At 40.0% G+C, this 26581-nt stretch overlaps 1 protein-coding gene across 2 annotated transcripts; it reads left to right on the forward strand.

The window, feature by feature from the left end:
* The first annotated feature begins 4 nt into the window (after positions 1 to 4).
* Positions 5 to 24756, forward strand: DCLRE1A (DNA cross-link repair 1A). Of its 2 annotated transcripts, none has more exons than XM_048856150.2 (10): positions 5 to 164; positions 1293 to 2491; positions 3860 to 5479; positions 7476 to 7609; positions 9327 to 9445; positions 11527 to 11670; positions 12599 to 12744; positions 15349 to 15503; positions 23062 to 23203; positions 23927 to 24756. In XM_048856150.2, the coding sequence occupies exons 2-10, from the start codon at positions 2014 to 2016 to the stop codon at positions 24154 to 24156; spliced, it is 3168 nt and encodes a 1055-aa protein (XP_048712107.2). In that variant the 5' UTR covers positions 5 to 164; positions 1293 to 2013; the 3' UTR covers positions 24157 to 24756. The 2 variants fall into 2 exon arrangements, with proteins under 2 accessions (XP_048712107.2, XP_048712105.2); XM_048856148.2 differs by lacking the exon at positions 5 to 164 and adding an exon at positions 236 to 622.
* The last annotated feature ends 1825 nt before the right edge of the window (positions 24757 to 26581 follow it).

Consider the following 26581-nt stretch of genomic DNA (forward strand, 5'->3'; position numbering starts at 1 on the left):
AAAAAAAAATGATGGGAGCGACCTGAAAAACTCAAAGGATTAAAACAACCTCGGCTATTATTATTGAGTCCCTCTTCCCTTTGGGAGAGGCGGAAAGTGGAGCTAAACAGTGGAATGGAATATGCGGCAGCGGATAGGGAGATGCTGCCGGGAGGGAGTGGAAGGTCTGTTGCGGCGGGTGTGGTAGAGGAGGGGGCTGGTCCGGGTGGGAGCGGGACGGGGATTGGCCCCTCCCGGGACAAGACCCCTGCGGCCCCGGCCCCTGTGGCAGTGGGGCGGCTGCTCCCGTAGAAGTGGGTTAAGCAGTGAGCGGAGGGGCTGTGCCCCGGGGCACTAGGCATCCCGCCATCAGGGGCGGAGGTGGATGAAGATTTATTGGGGCCCTTGGGCTCCAAGAACAGTTGGGTCCCGCACACCCTGGGGGCCCAGGGGCCCCAGAGCTGGGGGGAGGCCCAAGGGGGCCGTGCCCGCCCACTCTTTAACACGGACGTAGTAGCCTCAGGCATGCACGGTGCCGTGGTGGCATGGGCATAGTGGGGGGGGGCAATTTCCCCCCCCCCAGTTGCAAGCCTCGGGCCAGAGGCGACAGGAGGAGCGGTGCCACACGTGGTTGCTGCCTCAGGTACAAAGCCCAGACGGCAGCTGGTGGGGGCAGCCTGCCAGCGGGAGTGGGCACAGGCACTGAGCAAGCTCAGGTGTGCAGAGGCCGCTGAGGCCAGGCCAGTAGTTGCAGAAGCTCTCCCTGCCTGTGACCTTTCTGGGGCTCCCCAGCTCCTCCTCCTAGGCCAGGCAGGGCCTCTTTTCCCCACAGAGCATGTCTACAGGCTCTGGGGAGGGAGTAGGAGGCAGGACCAGAGCCCTTGCCCCTGGGTCCCATTGGCAATAGCATGCCTGGGGGGTGGGTACACAGGCCAGGGGCTGCTCTTGGGCACTCTGGCCCCTGCTCAGGACAGGTGGAGGGTCCAGGGCTCCCCACAGCAGGCCAGGCTCCCTGGGTGGCTCTTACCACTGCCTGGTTCCAGCTTCTGGCCTGGCCAGGGGGTGGGGTCTTGGAGGGAAGAGGAGGAGCAGGGCCACAGTTCCAGTGTGATGGCCTCCCCTTTCTACCCAGGTTCTGATGCTCCTGTGCAGGCCCTCAAATTGACTGAGGCCCTTGGGCCCGTGTCTCATGAGCCTGGGCGTTAATCCATCATTGATTAGGGGATTTACCTTATATATACAACGATACACCCCATCCCCCCTCAGGAAAAGTAGTGTCCTGATTTTTCACACTTGCTATCTGATCATCCTAGGTGTTCCAGATCAGGGGTCTCCTCCCACTGGGTCAGTTTTTAACCCTTCCACTGAGGTGCTGGCAGTCTGAGCCCGGGGGTGCCTTTGAGGCAGAAGACTGCAAGTGTGACGTGTGAGTGGACCAAAGGCAGGGCCTAATCCAAGTCCCCTTAAAGTCAATGGAAGATTTGCCACTGACTGCAGCAGGAGTTGCATCTGCTCGATAAAGCCGCTCAATCTGTCACCTCATGTTGCTTTTTGTTCTGTGAGCATCCGCATACATATTAAAATCTCATTTGTTTTCAGGCTCCCACCTTTCAGGCCCTCAAGGCCCTGGAAGGAGTCTCTGTCAGATTTGGATTTGCAATCTCTAACCTTGCTTTCCAGAGGCTGTGGTTATCTACAGTGCTCCAGTGGAAGAAGAGTAACTGCAGCAAATGGCTTCCTCCACAAATAAGTACACCTATGATCCACTTTGATTTCATTTAACAATAGCATTAAAATACACAACCCTCCCCGAGTTCTTTTAAAACTAGAGCTCATGGCCTTTCAGACCCATCTGTGATGGCTATCCAGTTTGTGGTCCAATGTAACATTTCAAATGGAGTTCAAGTGCCTTTCAGCTTCAGGTCGAGGGAAATTAAAAAGGAAAAGCATTAAAAGAACAATCCCCAGACTTAGGAACATTGAAATACTATTGCTTAAAGCTGAGGAAAATATTTGATTTGTTGCTATTTTGCCATGTCTGAAAATGACGGGTTGGAAGAAGATATTTGGGAGTACAAATCCGTTCGGAAACCAAAGTCATTATATCAAAATAATAATTCAGTGAACATCTCTACATCTATGCAGAAAGCAAATGATGGGAAGTGCAAATCAAAAGGAAGTGGAGGTAGGAATAATAAAAAGGTATTTGAAAACAAGGACAAGTCTAAGAAAAGCGAACAGGGACCAAGACAGAAAAGTATTCAACCACTTATAAAACCTGACCAGAACTTAAATCTATCTAAAGATGACCATATTGTGCAGTCCCAGGAAAGTGTAACTACGCCAACAAAGCGAAGCAGGACTTGTAACAAAAAACAAACCACACCAAATGCAAGGCCAGTTTATGATGGATACTGCCCAAGCTGCCAGATGCCTTTCTCTTTACTGTTAGCCCAGACACCACGGTGGCATGTTACTGAATGTTTGGACACTCAAGGATCCACTGAAAAAGGTAAGGCTCTGGTGAGGAGAAATAGCCCATTCAAATAGATTTTAAAGGTTATTCAAAGAAAGTTGCTTGAAATTTAGGTCATATTTAGTAGTATAGAACCTCACATCAGTTTGAAATCTGAGAGAATTTATAGTATGGTTGGAATGACTATTACAATGTTATTGTTTATCAGCATTATTTTCATATCAGATCTGGGGCTGTCTGATTTCTTTTTCTGAAGCACTGATAAAGATTGAAGGTCCAATCTTTAAAGGTGCTGACTCCCTCTTAGAGGTGTTGCACTCAACTCTCATTGGGTTGAAATAGGAGTTGAAGGTCTTGAGGGTATTGCTTGTTCAGCATCTCACAGGTTTGAGATCTAAACCACTGACACTTAGGTCTGAATCAATAATGAATTTTTTGCTTCCTTCTGCCACACAGCCCCTCTTCTTGGGGTGGGGAGGAACATTGGCCCATGCTGTTTTCAGATTTTCCAGGATACTTACAAAACTTGGAAGCTGAGATCAAGATTTGAATGCTCGGTCTACCAAAGTCTGGAGATGATATACTTCAGACCTCAGTCCCAGGGCCTGTGTACTTTAGCAACCCTATATTGACTGGGTATGCTGTGAGAACACAAGAGATCACAGGCTTATTTTAGTCTGGGAGGGGTGGGACCCTCTAACTTACAGTTTTATGTGATGATACCCAGTGCTTTCATGGGTCTGTGGAGACCTTGTAAATCTTCCAGGAACCTAATCTGTGATTTTAATATATCTTTTTCTGTTTGAAAAACAGGAAGTACACAGCCAGGAAACTTTAACTTAAAGTAAAGGCTGCCCCTTTTCTTATATCTTTTGTCTTTTATTGAAGGGATGTTTGAAGTCACTGTTGTATTATGAAAATGGAGCCCTTAGCCCTTAGTTTTTTTATAGTTTTAATTGTAGGCAAATGTATCTCCCACCTTATTTCCAGCTTTAACGAAACAGCTGTTGAATCTTGCTGTTTGGCACTGATTTATCCACTGATCCTAAAATTCTCAACGGCATTAGGTTAGTAAGACATAGACCTCAACATTTTGTGACAATGTTAAAAAAACAAAAAAAGAGAGACAACTACTGACTATTTCATAAGGTTGAACATAAAACCACTAATTCCTGTGAATAGTTCCAGTGGCATTTTTAAAAATTCATTGTATCCCAGCTGACAACTGGGAGGTGGAATGTCAGGTTAATGTGATTCAGAATAGCTCAGGCCTGGCCCTGGCCTCAGACAACTCTGTTTTTAAGGGAAAGCTCTTAACAGCTATGCCATAACATTAATATAAAATCACTGTATGTGTTTGTGCTGAAAATGCCTTTTGACAAGATATTCTGTTTGTTTCTTTAGAGTGTCCTGATGGTCTAATGTGCACTTCCACTATTCCATCGCACTACAAGCGCTATACCCATTTCATACTTGCTACAAGCAGAGCAGGGGATTATCTTGTCAGCTCTTCAACATATAGCCCAGAGAGAAAGTTCACGTGCTCTGATGCTGCTAACTCAAGCTGTTTCCCAGGCCTTGTGGATGGAACCTTGCAGTGTGAGAAATTGACCAGGAATGTAAGAAATGCCCCAAATGAGGATCATACATTGTTGATACAGAGTTCAACACAAGCAAAATCTCCAAATGTAACCAATGTAACTACTGTGTCTTCCACAAACATTCTAAAGCCCCAACAGACTCTTCCACTTACACAGTCTGCAGATGATAACGGCCAGCTTGAGTCTTTGGAGTTTCCATTTTCTCAAGGAAGCGAAGCTAGTGGAGATCTGGATAGTCAGAATGACTCAAACCAGTTAAAGCTGCTACTTCCAGAAGCTGACTTCAGTGACTGTGAAATTTCCTACTCCCCACTTAATATTGATGAGGAAAATGAAGAGGAAACAGAGGAGGAGGAGGAGGAGGAGAAAGTAAAAAAATCACAAAAGAGATTATTTCACACCCAGAACTCTGAAGATGAGAGCACCAAAAAGGAGGAATCTAGCTGTATGTTGTGTACTAAATTGGATTGTTCTCCACTTCAGCAAGTACACAGGTATGGCTGCCTTAAAATAGGTGGTTTCATAATACAAAATGAACCTTGTGAAGTATTGAATGGACTGAGTAGTTCAGATGGTTTTGTTAAACCTGTTTCTCAGGAGCACATGAACAGCATGTTCTCTAATTCAGGAAGTGCTGCTAATCAGTTAAAACACCCACAAGGGGAACTACCTGCACAATCCTCTCTTTCCCTTAATTATGATATAACTAAGAAGGAATTTGATTGGCCAATATTCAGTGCCTCTGTTTCTAATACAGGTAATTTGGAGGTAAAAGATTTTAATGCTTGCCATTTGGATTATGCAAACTTGGCTGTGAGTGATCCATCATTGCCCTTGAAAGTCAAAGAAGAAGGTGGTAGATCTCTTCTGTCAAGGCAAAGTGAAGTTTCGAAGGAACCTAGTAATTTCCTAATCAATAGAAATAAAATGACTACTAACACAAGTGGAACTACATTATACCAGAAGAGTTCACAGCCAGTAATAGAGGAAGAAGGAAGGCTTCCTAATACAGCGGCTGTACCCCTTCCCAGTACGGTCTCTCAAATGCTGCCATCTGTTTCTGTTGCAAATATGAAAGCCAAATCTATTTCAGCCAAAGAACTGAAACAAATGGACATTGGTGTTTTCTTTGGGTTAAAACCCAAAGCAAAAGAAGAGAACAAAGGAAAGAAACATTTTGGTGAGGGAACACAGGCCTCAAGTCCTGTAACTCCCATTGGAAAGAGGTCCAGACAACAAAAGAGGAAAGCTGAAGGGTCTGTGGGGGACATAGATGCGGTCACAGAAAGTTCAAATAAAAATGGAGTCTGTGTAGATACAACATCTGGTGGGAAGCGAAGTTGGAGAAAAAAATTTAGAGAATCATCTTCTACAGAAGAAGTAACAAAAAACAGAAAGTGCCCCTTTTATAAGAAGATACCAGGTGAGATGTAATTGTGACTTTTAATTGTAATAGTTGATTTTAGAACTGTCTAGTGGATATAGCTCTTTCCCATTTTAATAGGAGGCTTTTTTATTCTGTTCCATTGCAAAAACCTTTTAGGCCTCAATCCTTTAATGATTTCCACTTGGGTGGACCCCCTTTGAAGTTAGTAGGGTTCAGGGCCATAGACATTTACAAGATTACAGCGTCTCGTTCTATGACTGAGCAGCAATGAAAGAAGGAAATAATTTTGTAAAAATATAATCTTTTAAAGATAGTGCTAGAAGAATAAACGTTTTGACTTAAATTATGTTTTACAGGGCACATAGCCTAAGGGGGAGATTTTTAAAAGCATCTAAGGGATTTAGGAGCACAGGTCCCATTGAAAGTGAGACATGCTCCTAAATCCTGTAGGTATCTTTTCAAATCTCTCAACTAATGTTTGCCTTGTCTAATTCATCACTTGTAACTTTTACATAACTTATTTTGAAGCCATAAGAAAGGTTGGCTAATAGCCATTTATAGAACAAAATGTTTGTCACTCTTGTAATTACTTTACCATAGACCACGTACACTAATTGAGCTTCATTTTGTGTTTAAGGTATAGTATTACACTAGAATGATATTATCCAGTGTCAATTAGTAGCGTTCTTAAAAAATACTTTCTAAAGCTAAAGGAACAGCTCAGAATTTACCAAAATCTTTTCAAATAATTATCCAAAGTATAAGGAAGACTGATCAATAGTTTGAAAAGGTTAAACTTCACAGATTTCAGATCACCAACAGAGGATCATCTTAGTTGTGCTTTTTGATTCTGGAATCCTGGATAAAGATACAAGGAAGATGGGAGTTGGGGTAGTAAATGTAATAAGCACGTAGCCTACTGTCCGTGACCTTGATCCCGCAACCTGATGCATGCAGGTAGACCCTTAAGCTTGAATGGAGCCCCATGATGTCAGTTTAGTCCTGAGGATCCTCTGCATGTATCAGTCTGGAGGATCGGGCCCCATATCTACAGTATAATTGTCAGTTTCCTTGGCTGCCTATCTAGCTTTTGTTTTGAACCACATCCATTTTATTTGAAATATTTCTGAATTTATTTTCTATAATGTTTTCAAATAACTTAGAAATGTACTTTTTAAATGGTTACACCTTAATGGGTTGAATGGCATGGGAGCAATTGTATGAAATGTTTGGCAATTTTTGGAATATATAACTAAATTTAAAGAAAATGTCTACCAATAAATTTGATAGTTTTTTTACATTATTGATTTCTCATTTGCAGAGAATAGAAAAGACTCCTTACATCTGTTTTTATCATGAGAAATAATAACTCATTTCAATATATAATACCAAATCTGTGATATATAACCATCAGCAGATGGAGATTTTTTAAGAACCCAGGTCAATTGCCTGCTAATTGTAGTAACATTTAGCAAGAGTGTTATATGTATGGAACTGGCATGGTGCAAAATGGAAGTGAAATACATAATCAGTGCTTTGGGCAGCTTGCACTGTGTAAGCATTTCAGAAATGCCATTTTGAATACAAATGTCTGTTTACTCAGTTTATCAGGTATAATTGAATAGGATGGCAGATGAACGACAGGTATTTATTTGGGAGTAATATGTCGATGTTTGTATTTCAAGATTGTTTAGTTTGCTTAGTTATGACTTTAATCAGTGAAGCTATCTCTCTCCTTGCTGTTTGGATAATGTCTGCAAGCTGCATTTGTTCTCACATTCAGCAAAAAATGAGTACACTATTTTAATAAAAGAAAAGGAGTACTTGTGGCACCTTAGAGACTAACCAATTTATTTGAGCATGAGCTTTCGTGAGCTACAGCTCACTTCATCAGATGCATACCGTGGAAACTGGAAAATAAAAACTATTTTAATGCATTTTCTGCTTAAAAGAAAAGAAAATCTGACCAGTAACTGGCTGTAGCTACTCCATTCATATTATTTGACTTGCTTCTGTTGTATTTATGTTGTAGGAACTGGTTTTACAGTTGATGCATTTCAGTATGGAGAAATCGAAGGCTGCGTAGCCTATTTCCTCACTCATTTCCATTCTGATCATTATACTGGCCTAACAAAAAAATTTACATTTCCAATCTATTGTAATAAGGTAAGATTTCCTAGGGTTACTTGATAATTACCAAATCAGTATGCAACTATGAATGAAAACCAAAAGAATACAGCGTTCAGATTCTATGGATATAGAACCAGAACCTCTGCTGTGGCTGAGGAGCATTTGGCATGGCGAATTTGGGTAAAGGAAGCCTTCACTCCCTCATGAGGTGATTCTGTATCAGGCTAGTATCCCAGAGGCTGCTGTAACTAGTACCGGTTGCTAACAGCCCCAAAGAGCTGTTATAGTAGTGATGGATCAGACAGATGTAAGGAAGTCCTTATTAGATCCTCTTTCTTGAGCCAGCTGCAAGGAAGTACGTGAGGGGACTAGAGGCTCTCCCCCTACCCAGGAGTTTCTGTAACCCAGATATAGCAGATGTTCTAAGACGCTGGAGCACAGGCCAGTGTTGTAGCCATAATCTTTTATAATGCACATATTGTGCTCTGTGGCTTTGAGATTCTTCTAAATATTTACAATATAATCTAATAAAATTAAATAATAATTAGAAATTCCACAATGCTTATATCTTTAAAGAATCTTACGCACCATCCCTGTGATATAAACAAGTATAGAGATTGGCATGTGGAGGCATAAAGATGACTTTTCCTGCAGGCACGCAGAAAGTCTATTGTAGAGTCAGGAATAGAACTTAGAACTTTCTGGCTCCTAGTCTCAGGCTTTAAACACCAGAGATGCTACCTCTGTTTGTAATGGTCCTTGCCATAACTTTAGCCATACTGTGTGGTATTTATGCTTGGGTTTTTACCTGCTGGCACTATTAGGAAAATGACTTTTTTAAAAAAAACCCTGAGCATTAAAATAGTGAACTTTGTTCCCATTAATTGTTTTTCTCTGAAATGTTTAGATGTTTTTCTTTGTCTTTCTACGTTAACTATCAGGTAAAGCACATGGGGTTGACGTGGTCTTTTTGTTTGTTGCCTCAGAGTATGTCTACACTAGAATATGTCTGTGTATATAAGGTTGACTTACAGCCACCACAGTAATTACTGCTGTGGTGCATGTCCATACTACCCTCCTTGGGTTTGTAGTGCGTGTCCTCACCAGGAGTTCTTCTACCGATCTAAGAAGGGCAGTGTGGGGAGCTGAGAGCCCGGTCTCTCACCTCTGTTGGCAGCTCCCTACAGGGAGCCCGGCTGCTCCACAGGCTCCTGGGCTCCCGGTGGACTGCCCCCCACTTCCATTTCCTGTTCCCCACTGGAAGTGGGGGAAGCCTCCTGGGGCTTCTCTCCTCCCTGCCAGGGGTCATGGGAAGCTGCCCGTGGCTTCTCGCCCCTGGAGAGCAGGATCCATCTGCCCCAGCTTTTCGGCCTGCTCCCCACTGGGAGCTGAGCAGCTTTGTCAATTTCACGTCTTGGCTCCCAGCTGGGAGGAGGGTTGGAAGCTGCCAGGGCTTCTTGCCCTGGCTACTAGCTGGGAGCAGGGTCCATTCTCCTACCCTGAAATTGACAAGACACCAATGTAAGGGTCGCAGTGTCTACCCAGATACTGTGTCGCCCTGACTACACCGACATAAGCCTTATGCCTCTTGTGGAGGTGGAGTTATGATGTCAATGTAATAGGGTACTTACATCGGCGGGAGGAAGGCTGTAGCATAGATACTAACATAATTAGGTCAACATAAGCTGCCGTATGTCAACCTAACTATGTAGTGTAGACCAGCCCTTAGTACTAAACTCTTTCTCTTTTTCAGATAACTGGCAACTTGGTGAAGAGTAAACTTCGAGTGCAAGAACAGTATGTCCATACATTGCCAATGGAAACAGAGTGTATAGTGAATGGAATCAAAGTGATCTTGCTTGATGCCAATCAGTATGTATCTTTGCAGCTGAATTATATACATCATTTACAAATAGTGAATGTCAAAGATAAGTTATTGTTTAGAAGTGGTTTATACTGTCATGATTTTTTTGGCTTCAGTGGATCTGGAAGACTAAGGATACATTTTTTTAAAGCGCTTAAGTGATTTTAAAAGTGCTTAAGTGATTTAGGAGCACAAATGTTGTTTTCAAAAGTGAGTTAGGGACATAGGAGGGTAAATCTTATTGAATGCCAATAAGACTTAGTCTTCTAAGTGCCAAAGTTACTTTTAAGAATGGGAATTAGGCTCCTTTGAAAATTTTACCCTAAAAATATTTTGTGCATTTGTAATAAGCTCATCACCAAGATATCTAGATGCTAGTGTTAGTGTGCTTTAATTTTCACATTTCTTTACAGACATTAATCCTGACTGATACTTAGAACACCTCTCTGAAGTAGGTAAGAAAATAGAAGCACAGCAAGATTTAGGACTAGGGTTTCCAAAGTTGTCCAGATTCTGAGTGTTTCGGTTTTTAGTGCCCAACGTGAGGCGTGCTGGGCCTTATTCTCAGAGATGTTAAGAACTTTACAGTTTGCTGATGACAATGGGCACTTCAGATAGTGAAAATCAGGCCCACGAGGTCTCAAGCTGGACACAGAAATCATTTGACAGTTTGAAAATTTGGCTCTAAAAAGACCTGATATTGCTCCCATTGAAATCTTTGGCAAAGCTTTTATTGAATTCAATGGTGCAGGGCCAGACCTTAACTGCCCAAGGCCATGTAGACAGTCTATGGTAATGTCCGGATTAGAATTCAGTAGCTCCTGGCTTTCAGTCCTGAGTACTGATCATTTTGCCTTTTGGCACCTTATTTTATATTGCATAAAAGTCCTCTCTTTTTAGTATATAAATTTAAATGCAGAATTCTGTTGCAGCTGGTTTGAATAATACTTATCTTAGGAGTTGTTTATAGTTTGAGAGATAAGATTCCGAGAAAGTCCTTTGAAAATGCTTGCTGGGAATGAAAGAAGCCTTGTAGCTTATGTAATTTGGACATTTTTCAGTTTTTCCTTTCCCCTGCATTTTAAAAGGAATATAAACTATAGGTATAAAGTTCAAGTTTTTGGAGCACTTACCATCTCTGTCTTCTAAGCTACGATCTATGGCCAGTGCTTCCTTTTTTTTTAAACTTTCTGTATATGACTCTTGTCCAAAGTACTCTTATTTTGGCTGCCCGACAAAACAGACTAACTTTGGTGAGGAGCTGCACTAGTTGCAATGGACTCACTGCAATCACAGCAAACAGGAAATGGTACCTACCCAACAATAAATTCTGGATGCAGAATAATGTTTAAAATCTGCAAAGAGAACTTAAAAAGCAAATATTGCACCAACTCCCACAGCACTGAAGATGGCACCTACAATTATTCAGTTTCTGCTTTTCCTAAATCATAACAATGCCTCTTCTTTCCCCAGCCTGCCATTTCCCCTTTATTTAAAATTCATATTGGACCAGAGAGACTGATAAACGTAAAAAGATGAGCTTGGAGTATCTTTTGTGCCACATGTGCTGGAAGAATGATCAACACAAAAGGCAGCCAATGCTTTATTAGTCGTTTAGGTGTAGTTGTTGTTCTCCCACAGTCCATCTAACCTAAAAATTGTAGTCTATTAATAGGACTTAAACAGGAGTTTATTTTTTTAGCTTCACTGGAATTGGAAGATGAAAGAAACTTTGCACTTAAATAGCACTTCACAACTTCAAAATCCTGTGTAGATATTAATCTTCCAACAGCACTGTGGGCAGTCATCATCCTCATTTTTCAGATGAGGAAACTGAGACACAGTTTGAGAGGTGGTTGTTTGTTTGTGGTCGCGAGACAAGTAGGTGGCATAGGTAGCATTAAAAAGCAGGAGTTTCTCCGTCTTGATCTGCCGATGCGTGGGGCTGAATATCTGTAATTTACCATGCTTTATCCCCCCTGCTGCTTGAAAGCAGTATATTTTGTGTGGTAATGGATGTCACTTTGGAAATAAGAATATGTTGTGGGTTGTTTTTTTTTTCTTTTCTTTTTTTTTTTCCTTTTCCTAGTTGTCCAGGTGCCACAATGATCCTTTTTTGCCTTCCCAATGGAACTGTCATGCTACACACTGGGGACTTCAGGGCAGATCCTTCTATGGAGCGTTGTCCTCTTCTGATCAGTCGAAAGATTCACACCCTGTACTTGGATACTACGTAAGCTAGTATATCCTTCTTTCCTGTCCCAACAACAACTGTGTCCAATAATAGTACTTTATAGCTAAAAAAATTAATATGAGTGTTTTGATACCACTCATCAGAGCTAAGTGAGTATGTAAAGAAATAAGGTATTTGTTAAAAGGCCATTTGCATAATGTCTGTTGACTTTATACAAATAGGGATATAATAATTGTGTGTGGCATAAAGGTTTTTGCAGTATTCATTTGAGATGGCCAAATTAATCATAAGTGGTATTCAATTGTGAGTGCCATTTGTCCCTGTAAAAGTAGAGGTTTATGAAATTGAAACTGGCTTTCTATGGGTCAGGCCCTTAATGCAAGAAACAAACATTCAAACAGTGAAAGGCTGCTCAGTGTTGGGGTCAGTTGTCCAATTTTTCATTATACCTTTTTTTGATTCATCCATGTGAAACTGTTTTTCAGTACATGATGACTAATACCCAGTTGCAGTGCTTTTGTTTTCTGACCCATATTCTATTACTGTGAATGAATAATGCCTTGTATGACAATTATGTGCATGCCAAAAAATAATAGACCTATGGATGTAATTAGTATGTGACTATTTATAAAAATAGTACTCAAAAGAGGGAAAGATTTCACTAGTCATAGTGTCAGATGAGTGAATATTGGCGGTGTTCTTAAATATGCATATAGACAAGAGTGTACATTGTATAACTTAAAATGTATTTATTGAAAAAGATTAAACTTTAATCTTAAAAAAATTACCATATGCCACCATGATTTTTAATAAGTAAATAATAAGTTGAATTGATATTGACGAATAACTTGGCTTTCTCTTCCTTCTGTCATTGTTGTGTGCAGTTTCTGACAAAGCCTATTTATAAAGTAGGATGCCTCCTGTATTCTGTTCTGTTACATATTCATATCCAATTTCCATTTATTAGATACTGCAGTCCTGAATATACTTTTCCTTCTCAACAAGAGGTTATCCAGTTTGCTATCAACACTGCCTTTGAGACAGTAACTCTAAACCCACGTACATTGGTCGTTTGTGGAACCTATTCCATTGGAAAAGAAAAGGTCTTTCTAGGTGTGTAAATGGACATATCAAATCAAAATGAATATATGCATATCTGAATCAACGTAAAGTGAGCTTTTCCTTAAAGTATGTGTGAAGGTAGCTTAGGCTGAACAGTTAGATTTTGTGTATAGCAAAAGAAAGTATGGCTGTTAACTCACGCGATTAACTCAAAAAAATTAATCGCAATTAATTGCACTGTCAAACAATAGAATACCAACTGGAATTTTTTAACTATTTTTGAATGTTTTTCTACATTGATTATTGTGTAAGTGCAACTTAAAAAAAAACCCCTACATTTGTTTTACATAACTGCACTCAAAAACCAAACAATGTAAAATTTTAGAGCCTACAAGTCCACTCAGTCCTACTACTTGTCAGCCAGTTGCTAAGGCACACAAGTGTGTTTACATTTATGGGAGATAATGCTGCCAGCTTCTCATTTACAATATCATCAGAAAGTGAGAACAGGCGTTCGCATGGCACTTTTGTAGCTGGCATTGCAAGGTATTTACGTGCCAGATACGCTAAACATTCATATGTCCTTTCGTGCTTCGGCTACCATTCCAGAGGACGTGTTTCCATGCTGATTGCACTCGTTAAAAAGTAAAGCGTTAATTAAATTTTGACTGAACTCCTTGCGGAGGTAATAGTATGTCTCCTGCTCTGTTTTACCTGCATTCTGCCATGTATTTCATATTATAGCAGTCTCAGATGATGACCCAGCACATGTTCATTTTAAGGACACTTACCTGCAGATCTGACAAAACAAAGGTACCAATGTGAGATTTCTAAAGATAGCTACAGCACTCGCCCCAAGGTTTAAGAATCTGAAGTGCCTTCCAAAATCTGAGAGGGACAAGGTGTGGTGCATGCTTTCAGATGTCTTAAAAGTGCAACACTCGGATGCAGAAACTACAGAACCCAAACCATCAAAAAAGAAAATCAGCTTTCTGCTGGCATATGACTCAGATGATGAAAGTGAACATGCGTCAGTCTGCACTGCTTTGGATAGTTATTGAGCAGAACCCATCATCAGCATGGACGCATATCCTCTGGAATGGCGGTTGAAGATGAAGGGACATCTGAATCTTTATCGCATCTGGCATGTAAATATCTTGCAGTGCCAGCTACAACAGTGCCATGCAAACGCCTGTTGTCACTTTCAGGTGACATTGTAAACAAGAAACGGGCAGCATTATCTCCTGCAAATGTAAACTAACTTGTTTGTCTGAGTTACTGGCTGAACAAGAAGTAGGACTGAATAGACTTGTAGGCTGTAAAGTTTTACATTGTTTTATTTTTGAATGCAGTTATTTTTTTGTACATAATTCTACATTTGTAAGTTCAACTTTCATGACAAAGAGATTGCATTACAGTACTTGTATTAGGTGAATTGAAAAATCCTATTTCTTTTGTTATTTTACAGTGCAAATACTTGTAATCAAAAATGTAAAATTAGCACTGTACACTTTGTATTCTGTGATATAATTGAAATCAGTATATTTGAAAATGTAGAAAACATCCAAAAATATTTAAATAAATGGTATTCTATTATTGTTTAACAGTGCGATTAATCACGATTAATTTTTTTAATTGCTTGACAGCCCTAAGAGAAAGTAAATTTTAAAATCTAATATTAATTTTTTTAAATGTCAGGAAGTTTTAAAAATTCAATTAAAAACTAGTTTATGATTGAAACATTCACCTGCCGTGTTTGCAAAGTTAACCAAACCATATTGTGCCATTGCATAGAATGCACAAAGTGACTACACACAGAAAGTGAAATTAAGCAATCTAATTTAACCATAGCAAGTGAAGTGCCAATAGTTTACTTTAAAAAACAAAAACAAACCAGCATCACTGGTGAGATTATAAAATTTGTTTTCAATTTTAATAATCTCAAGTGCTATTCGTAACACAGTGAAAGAAATGTAATTATTTTTAAATTTCAATTCTATTAACACTTATTTCCAAGGGCGATATTATGTATTTCCCTGTAAAATGGAAGCAAGTCATACAAATGAACTATTTATTAAAAACATTCCCAGCAGCTCACTGCTTCTTCCTGCTGTTTTCTGTCTTTAATTCAGCCTGTTGTGCCCCAGGCTTAAATCAGCACAGTGATTACCAGACTGTACTTTCGAGAGCAGACAGCCATGCAACATTCATACTTTTTAAAAGATTTTCAAAGTCATTGGTACTAGAATTTCTCTCACTGAAATTCAGGCCATCATTAACATGGGTTGTTTGTCCCTTCTTCAGAACTGTACCAGGTTCTAGTGTCTTAGAAAGAAATGTCAGTTTGCTCCCTTGAACATCAATATATTATTGAGGAGGTATGATTTGTAACCTATTAATAGACTTTTACTACTCCTCTCTCTGCAAATAATTCTGAAGCTACTGTACAGCAATCAGTGTTTGCCAACAGTTATCACAGTTCTCCTCTATATATTTTAGAATATGAAATAGCTTTGTTGGCAAGCATGGATTTTTGTAATGATAACCAGTGAATCAGTGAGATGATCAGGAACATCTCGGAAACAACAATGGAAATCTTTATTATTTGCAAACTTTGTCTTCATTATGTCTGATCTTTTCCCTTTCACCCTACAGCAATTGCTCAAGTTCTGGGCTCTAAAGTGAGCATGTCCCAAGATAAATACAAAATGCTGCAGTGCTTGGAATCAGCAGCTGTTAATTCCCTCATCACCATGGACTGGAACAATACTTTGCTTCACCTTCTTCCCATGATGCAAATTAATTTTAGGGTAAGTGTAGAAAATATCATCTGCACCTGTTGGCTAACCTTAGCCTGGATGATATAACAGCAATAGGGTACCTTTGGTGCTTTTTGCCACCTGTCAGATCATATTTATTTAGCAATGTTTTGACATATAGCAACACATTGAAAATGAGATGCAATTAAACATTAATAACAGGCTCCAAACATAATGCACAGAAAGTGTAATTTCACTCTAATGTAGTGTTCATGGAACAAGATTAGATGAGACTTGTTCAAAGGCTTGCCATTTGTGGCCTTTTTTTGAAGTAGGTTTTATTTAATGATTGCAGGATCTCTCCTATTAACAATTAATATACTGGGACACTTAGTCCTGGCTTCTCTCTTTCCATTAATTTGTGTGTTGTAAAAAAGGACTGAAGGGGTTCTCTTCCTCAAACTTCCTCTCTTTTTAGGCAGTTAATAGAAGGGATATTGTCAACTTGACATCATCAAAAGTTTTAATCTTGTGTTTAAAAAAAAAAAAAGGTCATTTCAGCTATGACACATGCCCCTGAGTCCACTGCTAGTTTTTATGGCTTTACATTTACCTTTCCTCATTGTAGACAGTTTTTCTTTCCTCTGTTGCTGTGTGGAAGACCTGCACAAACTACAGAAGGAAATGGACTATATGAGAAACAGTGAAACTGACACAGAATGTAGTTAAATGAACATCATGATCAAACTGAAGAAGAAATAGATTCCCGTCTTTCAGTTATAAGAATATCAGGTGTTACTTGTAACAATAGTAAGTAAAAGGATTTTAGACAGAAGTGTGTTTTATTTTTTGTGAAGTTGACTTTTGTGTACAAGTTTTATACAAGGGAATCAAGTGCCATCTGTTTGTTCTGAAATGAAGCCTGAGATCATATCATAAGTATTCATAGATGATGGAAGGGATAAACATGTTTTTATTTTAGTTTTATTTTAGTTTTTAAAAGCTTCATTCCCCCTTCTTATTTAAAAGCTAGAATATTGACTCCCATAAAAAGCAGATTAAAGGTGAGTTTATAGGTCTGTGTTGATTTTACCAGAGTATGTAGGTTGAGGGGGAATGGGAAAACAGTGCATTTTTGAAATAGATTAGAAAGTGCAGAGCAACAACAGGCAGTCAGCACAACAGGGAGGAGCTCTCTATTTGTTGTATGCTAATTGAGATACATTGCACCCTTTAATTGTATGAGAAGTTGGTAAATTCTACATTACACCTTAATGTTAGTGTACAGGTACTAAGTTATGTTGACTGAATCTCAGGAAATTTCCATGTCATGAAAGATGCATAGTGTATAGGCAAATATGTCTAGCCTTTAAACAGGACAATACTAAAAAAGAAATAAAAACAGAACAATTGGACCATGTTTAAAGGTGACCTAAAACAAAGAGGAAGTGATGAGGATGCTAATCTGGGGTCCTGGGTTCGGTTCCTTGCTCTGCCACAGACTACCAGTGTGGGTGGGAGGGATAGCTTAGTGGTTTGAGCATTGGCCTGCTAAACCCAGGGTTGTGAGTTCAATCCTTGAGGGGGCCATTAGGGATCTGGGGCAAAAATTGGGGATTGGTCCTGCTTTGAGCAGGGGGTTGGACTAGATGACCTCCTGAGGTCCCTTCCAACCCTGATATTCTATGACTTAGTCTCTCTCTGCCTCATTCTCTATCTGTAAAATGATGATACTGTTGTCGTACCTCAGAGGGGTGTTGTAAGAATAACTACGTTAAGACTGAGGTGTTCAAGCTCCAGGGATGGGGGCCATATAAGTTGACTTAGGTAGATAGATAGAAACACATGTAGTGCGATAAGTCAGAGGATCTCAACCGGGGGTCCGTGGTCCTTTGTGGGGATGTGAGCAAGTTGCTGGGGGTCCGCCAAAATAAACTAGAGAGCAGGGCCAGCGTTGGGGTCGCTGGGGCCCATGCAGAAAGCTGAAGTCTGAGCCCCTCCACCCAGGGCTGAAGCTGAAGTCTGAGCAACTTAGCTTCATGGGGCCCCCTGTGGTGTGGGGTGCTGGGCAATTACCCTGTTTCCTCCCCCCCACTGGTGGCCCTGGAGCAGAAAAACAGTTGTTGTGGCACAGGTGGGCCATGAAGTTTTTATTGCCTTTTGGGGGTGCTTCAGAAAGCAAAAGATTGAGAACCCCTGCTGTAAATTACACTGTGGGGCGGAGGGGAAAGGCCCGGGCTGTACAGGAAGACAACCAACCAGAAAGTGTAAGAAAAAATGTGTTGAGGGAGAATCTTTTTCACCATCCTTTCTAGATGCTCTTCCTGCTAAAATCCCATCCTTCTGTCCCTTTAGTATGTAAGTACAGACATGTAATTTTACCATTTCTGTCACCTCAGTGTGGCCTCCAGTTACCATTATGAGGATTACTTTGCCCCCAAAAAAAGAACCATCTAGATCTGCCAGTGTGATAAGTTTTCAGTGAAGCCAATAGCTGGAGTCTGTGTCCGGGTGCCAGTGATGTCATTAAGATGTATGGAGATCACAAACTCAGTTGAACAGGTGTTCAATGCTTATGGATGAGCCCATGCAGCATTAACCTGGTGTCTGTTTAGTAAAAGTGTGAAAATCAAAAGAACAATACTGTAAACAATAAATCAGCTAGTATCTGGCAGTCTGTTGTTTGGATTAAGGAATAATAAATAATATGAGTCATTTTTATACAGTATACATTTCTTTACCCAGGTGGTTCTTCCCTCTTTTATTTTTTCATGCTCAGATGAGCAACCTTTGTCATGAATTGCAGACTCGTTACCTGGGAAATCTGGCTACTTGTATGCCCTCATTACTGTCATTTTACAGTCATGTACAACAGATAGAAACACATGTAAACCATACTGTCCTTTTAATCAATTTTATCTTTGAACCCATAATGTGAGTTATAGAAATATTATCCCAGTTTTACGTATGGGGAACTGAGAAACAGTTAATTTGCCTAAGATCACACAGGAATTCTCTGACTGAGATGTGAATTGAACACTGGTCTCTGGAGTCCCAATCCAGTCCAGTGCCCTATCCACTAGTCCATCCTATATCAAGATTTCTGGGTCTGCCCCATATCTTGTTTTGATATGCATTTTGTTCAATCCCTAGCCCTATTTAGGGACCAGTCCTGATATTGTTCCTCAGCCCCATTGGTTTCTGATAACTAAAGCTTTGTGCTAGCTCAGAAACCTACAAAGTCTATGAAGTCACTAGGGAAATTTGTCTCAGTCAGGAGCTCAGGTTCAGCATTTAATTTATGTTTTGAATCCATCTGTGATCTCAAACATCAGGTGGCTTTTAAGAGATGCATAACATTATTATTATTTATTCTGTATTGCAGCAGTGCCTAGAAGCCCCAGTTATGTGCCAGGGCCCCATTGTGCTAGGCACTGTACAGACACATAACAAAAAAACTGTTCTGGCTGCAAAGAGGTTAGTCTTGTCAATTTTAAGGATTGTGCTGCAGTTCTTCTCACTTAGACGGCTAATGCCTCCCCAATAACCTGCTTCCAGGTAAAGAACTGAAAAAGAAGCTCTAAAAATTAAACAGGCTTTTCATGATTGAAGGTTAGTTTAAGGTGATAGCTGATGGTAAAATTGTACATTTCTGAAGAACACTTCTGAGGTTCCCTGGATCAAAGCTGGATGTCTTTGGCTTTTATTTCCACTCAGTCAAGTCAGATTTTGCCTCTTCTCAAACAGTGAATATTTTAAAACTTGTCTGGAACAAAGTTATCCATGAGATGGTACCTGGAGTGGGTTAACAAAAATGAGTTCAGTGTTATGAAAGAGTCTTGCATTCCGTGACTTCCTTCTTCACTCACAGGTCTTCTGAAGCGATCATAGGCACATTCACTTCCTTCCAGAATGCCAGCCTTCTAGTAGACTTCTACAGCTATACTAGGAAACATACTTTCTTTTAAATATAATTGTAGGGATAACTGATTATTTCTTTTTGATAAATATTCTGATATTTTGTAGCTGCACTTTGCAAGTCATACAGACTCATGCTCTGTTCACTTCATTCCTCACAGCCCCTTTTTCTAACCTCAAATTGCTTCCTAGTGTTTTTGTTTTCTCTTGTATATCTTACCTTTTTATTCACTCTCCCTGATTCCAAAACTAAAGTAGCAGAAGCATGTGTATGTTGTGATTTTTTTTTTTTAACTTTTGTACATCTGCTTAATTCCAGATTTCAATTTATTTGGCCTCTGCGCCTTCATCCCATGTTGATTTCCAAGAGCAAAATCAAAACAGGTTCTTTTTTTTTCATTTTGGAAGAAGCTACTTAATTATTTGCCAATATGTAGTTTAGCTCTCCATTTATGGTTTATAGGTGCTACGTTGATTCAGCAGAGAACCTCACTCATCTAAAGACACTTGGCTAATTATAAAAACCAAAGAAATCGCTCTCCCTTTCTCCTAAATAGTGACCAGAGTTTAAAGATTTTTTTTAATATCAGCATCTTCAGCCTAGACCTGAAGCAGACAAATATCACTACTCTAAGACTCTGTACTAGTTATGATTATGACCTAATAATAGGTCAAGTGGCAGGACTAAGGATCAAAGTAGACTTCTGTGGCTCCAGTGAATCCCAAGCATATCCCTGCCATACTCCCTCCCTTGGGCTCCATGCTTGTTAGCTAAGTTCTGTGCTGTGCAGAGAGTGTGTATCCTTCTCCCTACCTGGGTCCATTCTTCTTTGTACAGTCAATCTGCACTAATGACTATTACAGCATTGAAGGTGGGGGCTGTAACTGCCCCAGTAGAGTGTATATAGAACTTTATGTCTACAAAAGCTTTACATACGTTAAATAACAGTTCTCACAAAAACCCCCAAGCTAGACCAGGAAGGGCAAGTCACATTGCATCAAAGACTGTATCAAAGAAACAAATCCAAACCTGGAAGCAAGCACACCCTTTTTGCCCTAAAAATAGCATCCCTGCTTGTTATCCAAGTCAAAGAGTGGAATTCAAATCAATATTCTCTATCTGCAGTTGTTACAGTTACGACTGCTTTCAGCCTGGTACTGGATGAGTGTGGTCAATATTAACTAGTAATTTTGCAACATTTTCTTGAGACCAGTAAAGGAATCAAAGTTAGATATTAAAATACAACTATTTTACAGACATTCTATCAAGTGGAAGCAAGATGTAGGGCTACAGGTTCACATTACGGATGTCCTTTTTCCAAATCCTTTACTATGCAAAGCTTTGTTTTTGAAAGCATAGGAAGAATAAAATAGATTAATTGCTCCAGTAATGCAAATGGATTTGCTATGTGAAAAGAAAGGGCAAACGGTAATTCAAAGAGACTGGTTACTTCAATGGAATGCTTAGTTTTACTACAAAAAAATGCTGGGGTCATTTAAATACTTATGAATATCTGCTCTTGAATAAGCAAGCTGCACGGAAGTGTTGTTGGGGCTGATTGTAAATTAACCATTTAATCATGTTTGAGCCTTCTCATACCATATGGGATCCATTTGCTCATGCTGCTGCTGACTTCAGCAAAATAGTAGATAACAGGCTGTCATGGTGATTGAAGGAGGTTGATTGAGGAATGAATTATATTTTCTATTTTAAAAGGATGAAGGTTTTGGAGCCGTATTGACTGAGGGTCTGAGGAATTTTAAAAAAGCAGTATGAATATGTTTCTTGTTTAACTCTTTATGAAGAAGCTCTGAAGTTCGCCATGTTCTTGTAGGAAGGAAGCCTTTTTCCCCCTAAAAATATTAACATTAAAAGAATTCCCCTTGAATCACTCAAACATCTGTTTGTATCAGTGAAATCATGAGACTTTTTCCATTTAAATTCATAGTGGAAGAATTTCAAGGAGTACAAGCTTTCCAGGGCAAGGACTATGTCTTTATATTCTATATATTTTATATGTTCTATTCATGACTTACCACAATGGGGTGCGACTATAATATACAAGCATTAGGGTGGGATTTTCAGAAGAGTCTAAGGATATGCCTACGCGGCAGTTAAAAACCCACAGCTGCCCTGTACCAGCTGATTTAGGCTCATGGACTTGGGCTAAGGGGCTGTTTAACTGCAGGGTAAACATTTGGGCTGGAGCCCAGGCTCTAGGACCCGGCGAGGTAGGAAGATCCCAGAGCTTGGGCTGCAGCCTGAGCTCAAACATCTACAACACCATTAAACAGCCCCTTTGCCTAAGCCCCATGAGCCCACGTCAGCTAGCACAGGCAAGCCGTGGGTATCTTATTGCAGTGTGGACATAACCTACGTGATTTAGAAGCACATTTGACTTTGTCAGACTGAAAATCCCACCCTTAAAAATTAACAGTATGTACCTGATTAATAAACTCATAACAAAATCTGAGAGCAGGCTAATCTCATAATTGTTCTACTGAATTTTAGTTCATCTCATAATTGTCCTACTAGAACGGCATGTACTGTCCTTGGTTTTTATTAAGACAGGAGGGGCAAGTATAATGCATGTGTCTTATCTTATGAAGAGTGCAGTACGAAATGTCAGTCTCCTTAAAAACGAATCATGATGGGCAGATATAGTCCTTTTAGGCTTATGATTGCCATCTTAATGAAACCTAACCTTTTCCACTGTACTAGGTAAATGGAGTCTTTGAAGAATGGCCGTAGCTCCCATTACTGAATAAAGAATGTACTTATTTATTTATGGTCCTTTATTTTCAAATGTGCCTCTCTTGGTAGTTGTGAATATTGCTGTCGAGTGTATACTGGAACCATGGTGCTGCTGGTGGCAGCATTTCACTTCCCTTTCCCCAAACTCTGCAGCGTCTGCTGGTTCAGTTGGTGCTAAATCACAGTTATTCTCTTTTCTTTCAAGCAGTCATTATTTATCTTGTGTTCTTCTTCCTGCTCCTGGCTTGTTGTTAACTGTTCTGAAATCGAAAATCTTGTAGGGCTTTCAGATGGACACGGTGGATATCTACAGTACACAAGTGAAACTGATTTCCTATTTCTGACTTCTCTTTATGCTAATGTAGGATTGAAGATTCCTTACACTTCTTCCTCTCCCTCTTTTACCCTTATTCCTTTGCTAACCCATAAACAAAATTGAAGGCTGCTTCAGGCAAATTATGCGAGTTTCAGGTCAGATCTTTGGAATCAATTGAGTTAAAAGAAGAGAAACTATTCCCTCAGGTCATGTTCAGTTTGGTTTTTGGAAGCATGGTCTAGTGGTCTGAGAAGGGAGGCTCTATACATATCACAGGAAGTGATTTGCTGTGTTGTTTTTTGTGGGTCACTTTCTCTCTCTGAGCATCAGCATTCCCATCTGTAATACGGAGCTAATAATATTTGTTTGTATTTGTAGAGCATTTTGAGGTCCTTAGCTGAAAGGTGCTATATAAGTGTAAAGTATTGATCATAACTGTTTTCTAGCCAGCTGGCATTTAAAACAAAAAAAGGGAAAGTGCCTGTTAAAGTGTTGTACAGAAATATAGTTTAATCTCCAATGTCTCCCTCTCCAAACCCCAAAACCTTTTAGACTATTGGATCATTGTGACTGTGGTGTTGTTTAACAGCCTTTATGAATGTGCTGTCTTTTATTAACAGGGCTTGCAAAACCACTTAAGCAAGTTCTCAGAGAAGTTTGACCAAGTTCTGGCTTTCAGGCCCACTGGATGGACATACTCCGATTCGTGTCACGCTCTGGCAGATATCAAACCTCAGACCAGGGGAAAGATCACCATATATGGTACAAGCATTATAAATGGCTCAGTACATTTAATTCTGTGTGGATTGTTTGTATACATTTTATTCTAGCACCTCTTACTGTTCATCATATTATCTACTTATTGGTATCACTTCTGTTAAGAAGCTGAGCAGATAAATGTCTCCAGGATAAGTCTAAGAATTGACCAGTCTGGAACACTGTAAATGCAGATTTTAAATACTGTTTCCTTTAGTGCCCCTCTTTCAAAAAACAGTTTGATCTGATGCTTTAAGACAAACACAGACTCCATGGGTAAAATGCGATTCCCATTGAACTCAATAGGAGTTTTGCCAGGGATTTCAACAGAGCCAGGATTTCCCTCCATATGTGGTTGCATGTGAAAGACCCTGTGCCTGCTGCAGAGCTTCCGTAGGTACCAGCCTGTTTCTTCTGTTCTTATTGGTGCAGTCTCTGGCAAACAATTTATGGATGGAGTTAAATCTCCTAGAAAATCTCTCCTCTTGTCACCCAACAAAGTAGCTGGGGTCACTGAATTTGCACTAATGATTGACACTGTAGATTGATCCTAGTTAATCCTTCCAATAATGAAGTCTGGATTTTTACTTGATCCTTGGAGTAAAGTTTAAATCTCCATTTAATTAAAATATTCTTTTTAAGTATTTCTTTGTTTCTTGCAAAAATATTTTTAGTAAGACTTACAGCTAAGCAGACTGCCTGAGGTATCTTTGCATTGTTTTGCTACAGGGATTCCTTACAGTGAACACAGCAGTTACCTAGAAATGAAACGATTTGTCCAGTGGCTGAAGCCACAGAAAATCATTCCCACTGTAAATGTTGGTGACTGGAGAGCCAGAAACATGATGGAAAAGCATTTTAGAGACTGGAAGATGGAGCCTACTGAGCTGAGGGAAGAATGTACGTTCCAAAGCATGTGTGCTGGGGGAGGGATTGAACTACCCAGGAATTTTATCTAGCCTTCCTTTTTCTATGAAGCCTCGTTTGAGAAGAAACAAGCTGCCATTGTTCAATGGCATTGAATCTGTTCTGCAAGAGAGAGTACAGTCAGATTCTCCCACAAGTGGGCCTAACTTTCCTGTGTAACCATTAGCCTATTTTCTCCTAGCTTATACTTTCAAAAAAATGGCAAATGTGTCTTTCAGGTTATTTTGGAAAATTATTCAGTGTATTTGCTTTCCACAAAACTATCCAGTAAAACACTTAAGCACTTTCATAAGTTTAAGCACCTGAATAGTCCCACTGACTTCACTGGGACTGCTCAGATGCTTAAAGTTAGGCACATGCTGAAGTGCTGGATTCCAGCCTAAGTTTCACTCCTCTTTGCCATCTTTTGCTTGCATGATATGGCTTTAGGATGTTGCAGAGCTCAACGAAAGAAATGGAACCATGATTATTACCAGTGTGTCAGAATTATACATTCTTTCTGATATCAGTCTAATGTCCAGATGTATGACATTGGCCTTTAAAATGGGGAACAGACCATCCCATATTACTAAAGGTACGAGAGGACATTTGAATTAACATGGTATTAAATCATTTAAAAGGAGGTGGAGATTTCAGTACCAGATCAAGCATTTCTGAGAAATGACTGTAATGAATGAGGGAATGACATCCATTTATGTGGCACAGTGTAAATTCAGAGAGCAGGTTGTTGCATTGTGAGGCAGAGCTAAGGGTTATAACGCTAATGTTTTCACATATCTGCAAACTTTACACCATAACAGAGGACCAATTTGGGCTGCTAGCAATTAGGCACTTTGTAGAATAATGAATGTTTATAAAGATATTCCCACCCTTGTGTATTTTAACATTCAGTATATGAACATTTTTATAAATCCATTTTAAATAAAGAATCTAAATTTAAGCCTGTTGTTTTTTCTTCAGATAAAGGCCTTCACAATTAAGAGGAAGTGAATGTGAGTACATGTTGCAAGGCCAGCCTAACAAGCCGCCTTAATTCAGAATGGCCATTAAAGACACTGTGTGTTACACATGTGCCCTGGGCATGCAAGATTGGTTCCATACCCTGGGTCATGCAAACATTTATGTACATTTTAAAGCATGCATTTGGTCCCACTGAAGTCCATGAAACTTCTCAGGTGTTTAAAACGAAGCCATGCGCATATTTGCAAGATCAGGTCCTAAGTCTGCACATATAGGCGGGTCTGTCCTCTGCCCCACAGAACGAAGGGAAGCAAATACTAGGAGGTGGCAGTAGCAATATAGGTTTTGCCTGCTGTGCTGTTTTTCCTGAATCCTGCACCATGCTCACATAGTTTAAGAAAGTGACTGTGGGCTTCCACACCAGTATTTTAATTTAAACATCAGAATAAGATCTCATTTCAGGAGAATATATCTAGAAGAAACAACAACAACAAAAAGCATCATTTATCAAAAATAATCCAGAAAGGTGGCGGATTTTCTTGGGGAAAACATTTCTTTACTGATCTTTGTAAAGATAATCAGACACTTTCCTATAGTAGTGAGCTCTGTGGTTTTGATGAGCAAATAGTCTCATAGTTCTCTTTCACAGGGAAATAATATTCCCGTATACGTCTTTTTGTTGAAAAAAGATCTTGGCTACATTACAAATTTTTCAACTAGAAGCAATTACATTTAGATGTACTGGAATGTAGCAGTCAGTTACATAATTGTATCTACATTAAGCAACTCAAAAATCTGAGATTCTGTCAGGTTTTTACTTTAACCAGTGTTTAGCATTCAGGATTAACCTCAATTAATTGTGAGAATTTCTCTCATCACAAGAGCTACTTAATACCACTGATTAGTAAAGCTTTGTACAGGCATCAGTCCCTGGATTAGGCCAGGCTGCGTTCAGCACAGGAGTGGGAGTCATGAAAGGTGGTTTTCATGCTTCACCCTGATATTGGGGCTGATTTGGTCCCTGACATAACATAGAGCAGCCTCAGAACTTCTCTAATTAGTGTTGGCTGCCAACAGCCCTTAAGCAGATGCTCCATCAACCCAGGAATGACCAGAGCACAGTTTCGCTCTGGCCAGGCTCCCTTCCTTCTGAACATACCCCCTACACCTAGGCTAGAAGCAATGCAAATCGGAGACTGAACTGACACACACAGTTTACTGGGACCTTGTTCGGGCGCGGGAGGGATGTGCTAGGGAGTGGGGCCATGGCTGCAGCACATGAGAGAGAGCTGCCCTAAGTTACACCAGGGCTTTTTGAGCCCTTGGAGCAGCCCAGAATTAGAATGACACAAAGATGGGTTAAAGCTGCTTTTGTCCTCTTCCTCTGGGCTGCACCTAATCTGCTCCCCATCCTGGAGGTGTGGAAGAGAATCTCACCCCCCCCCGGCATTGAGATGGTCAGCTATTTGGGGTAGGGATGGTCATCTTATGCTATGC

Source organism: Caretta caretta, chromosome 7, assembly GCF_965140235.1.
Source record: "Caretta caretta isolate rCarCar2 chromosome 7, rCarCar1.hap1, whole genome shotgun sequence".
NCBI lineage: Eukaryota > Metazoa > Chordata > Testudines > Cheloniidae > Caretta > Caretta caretta.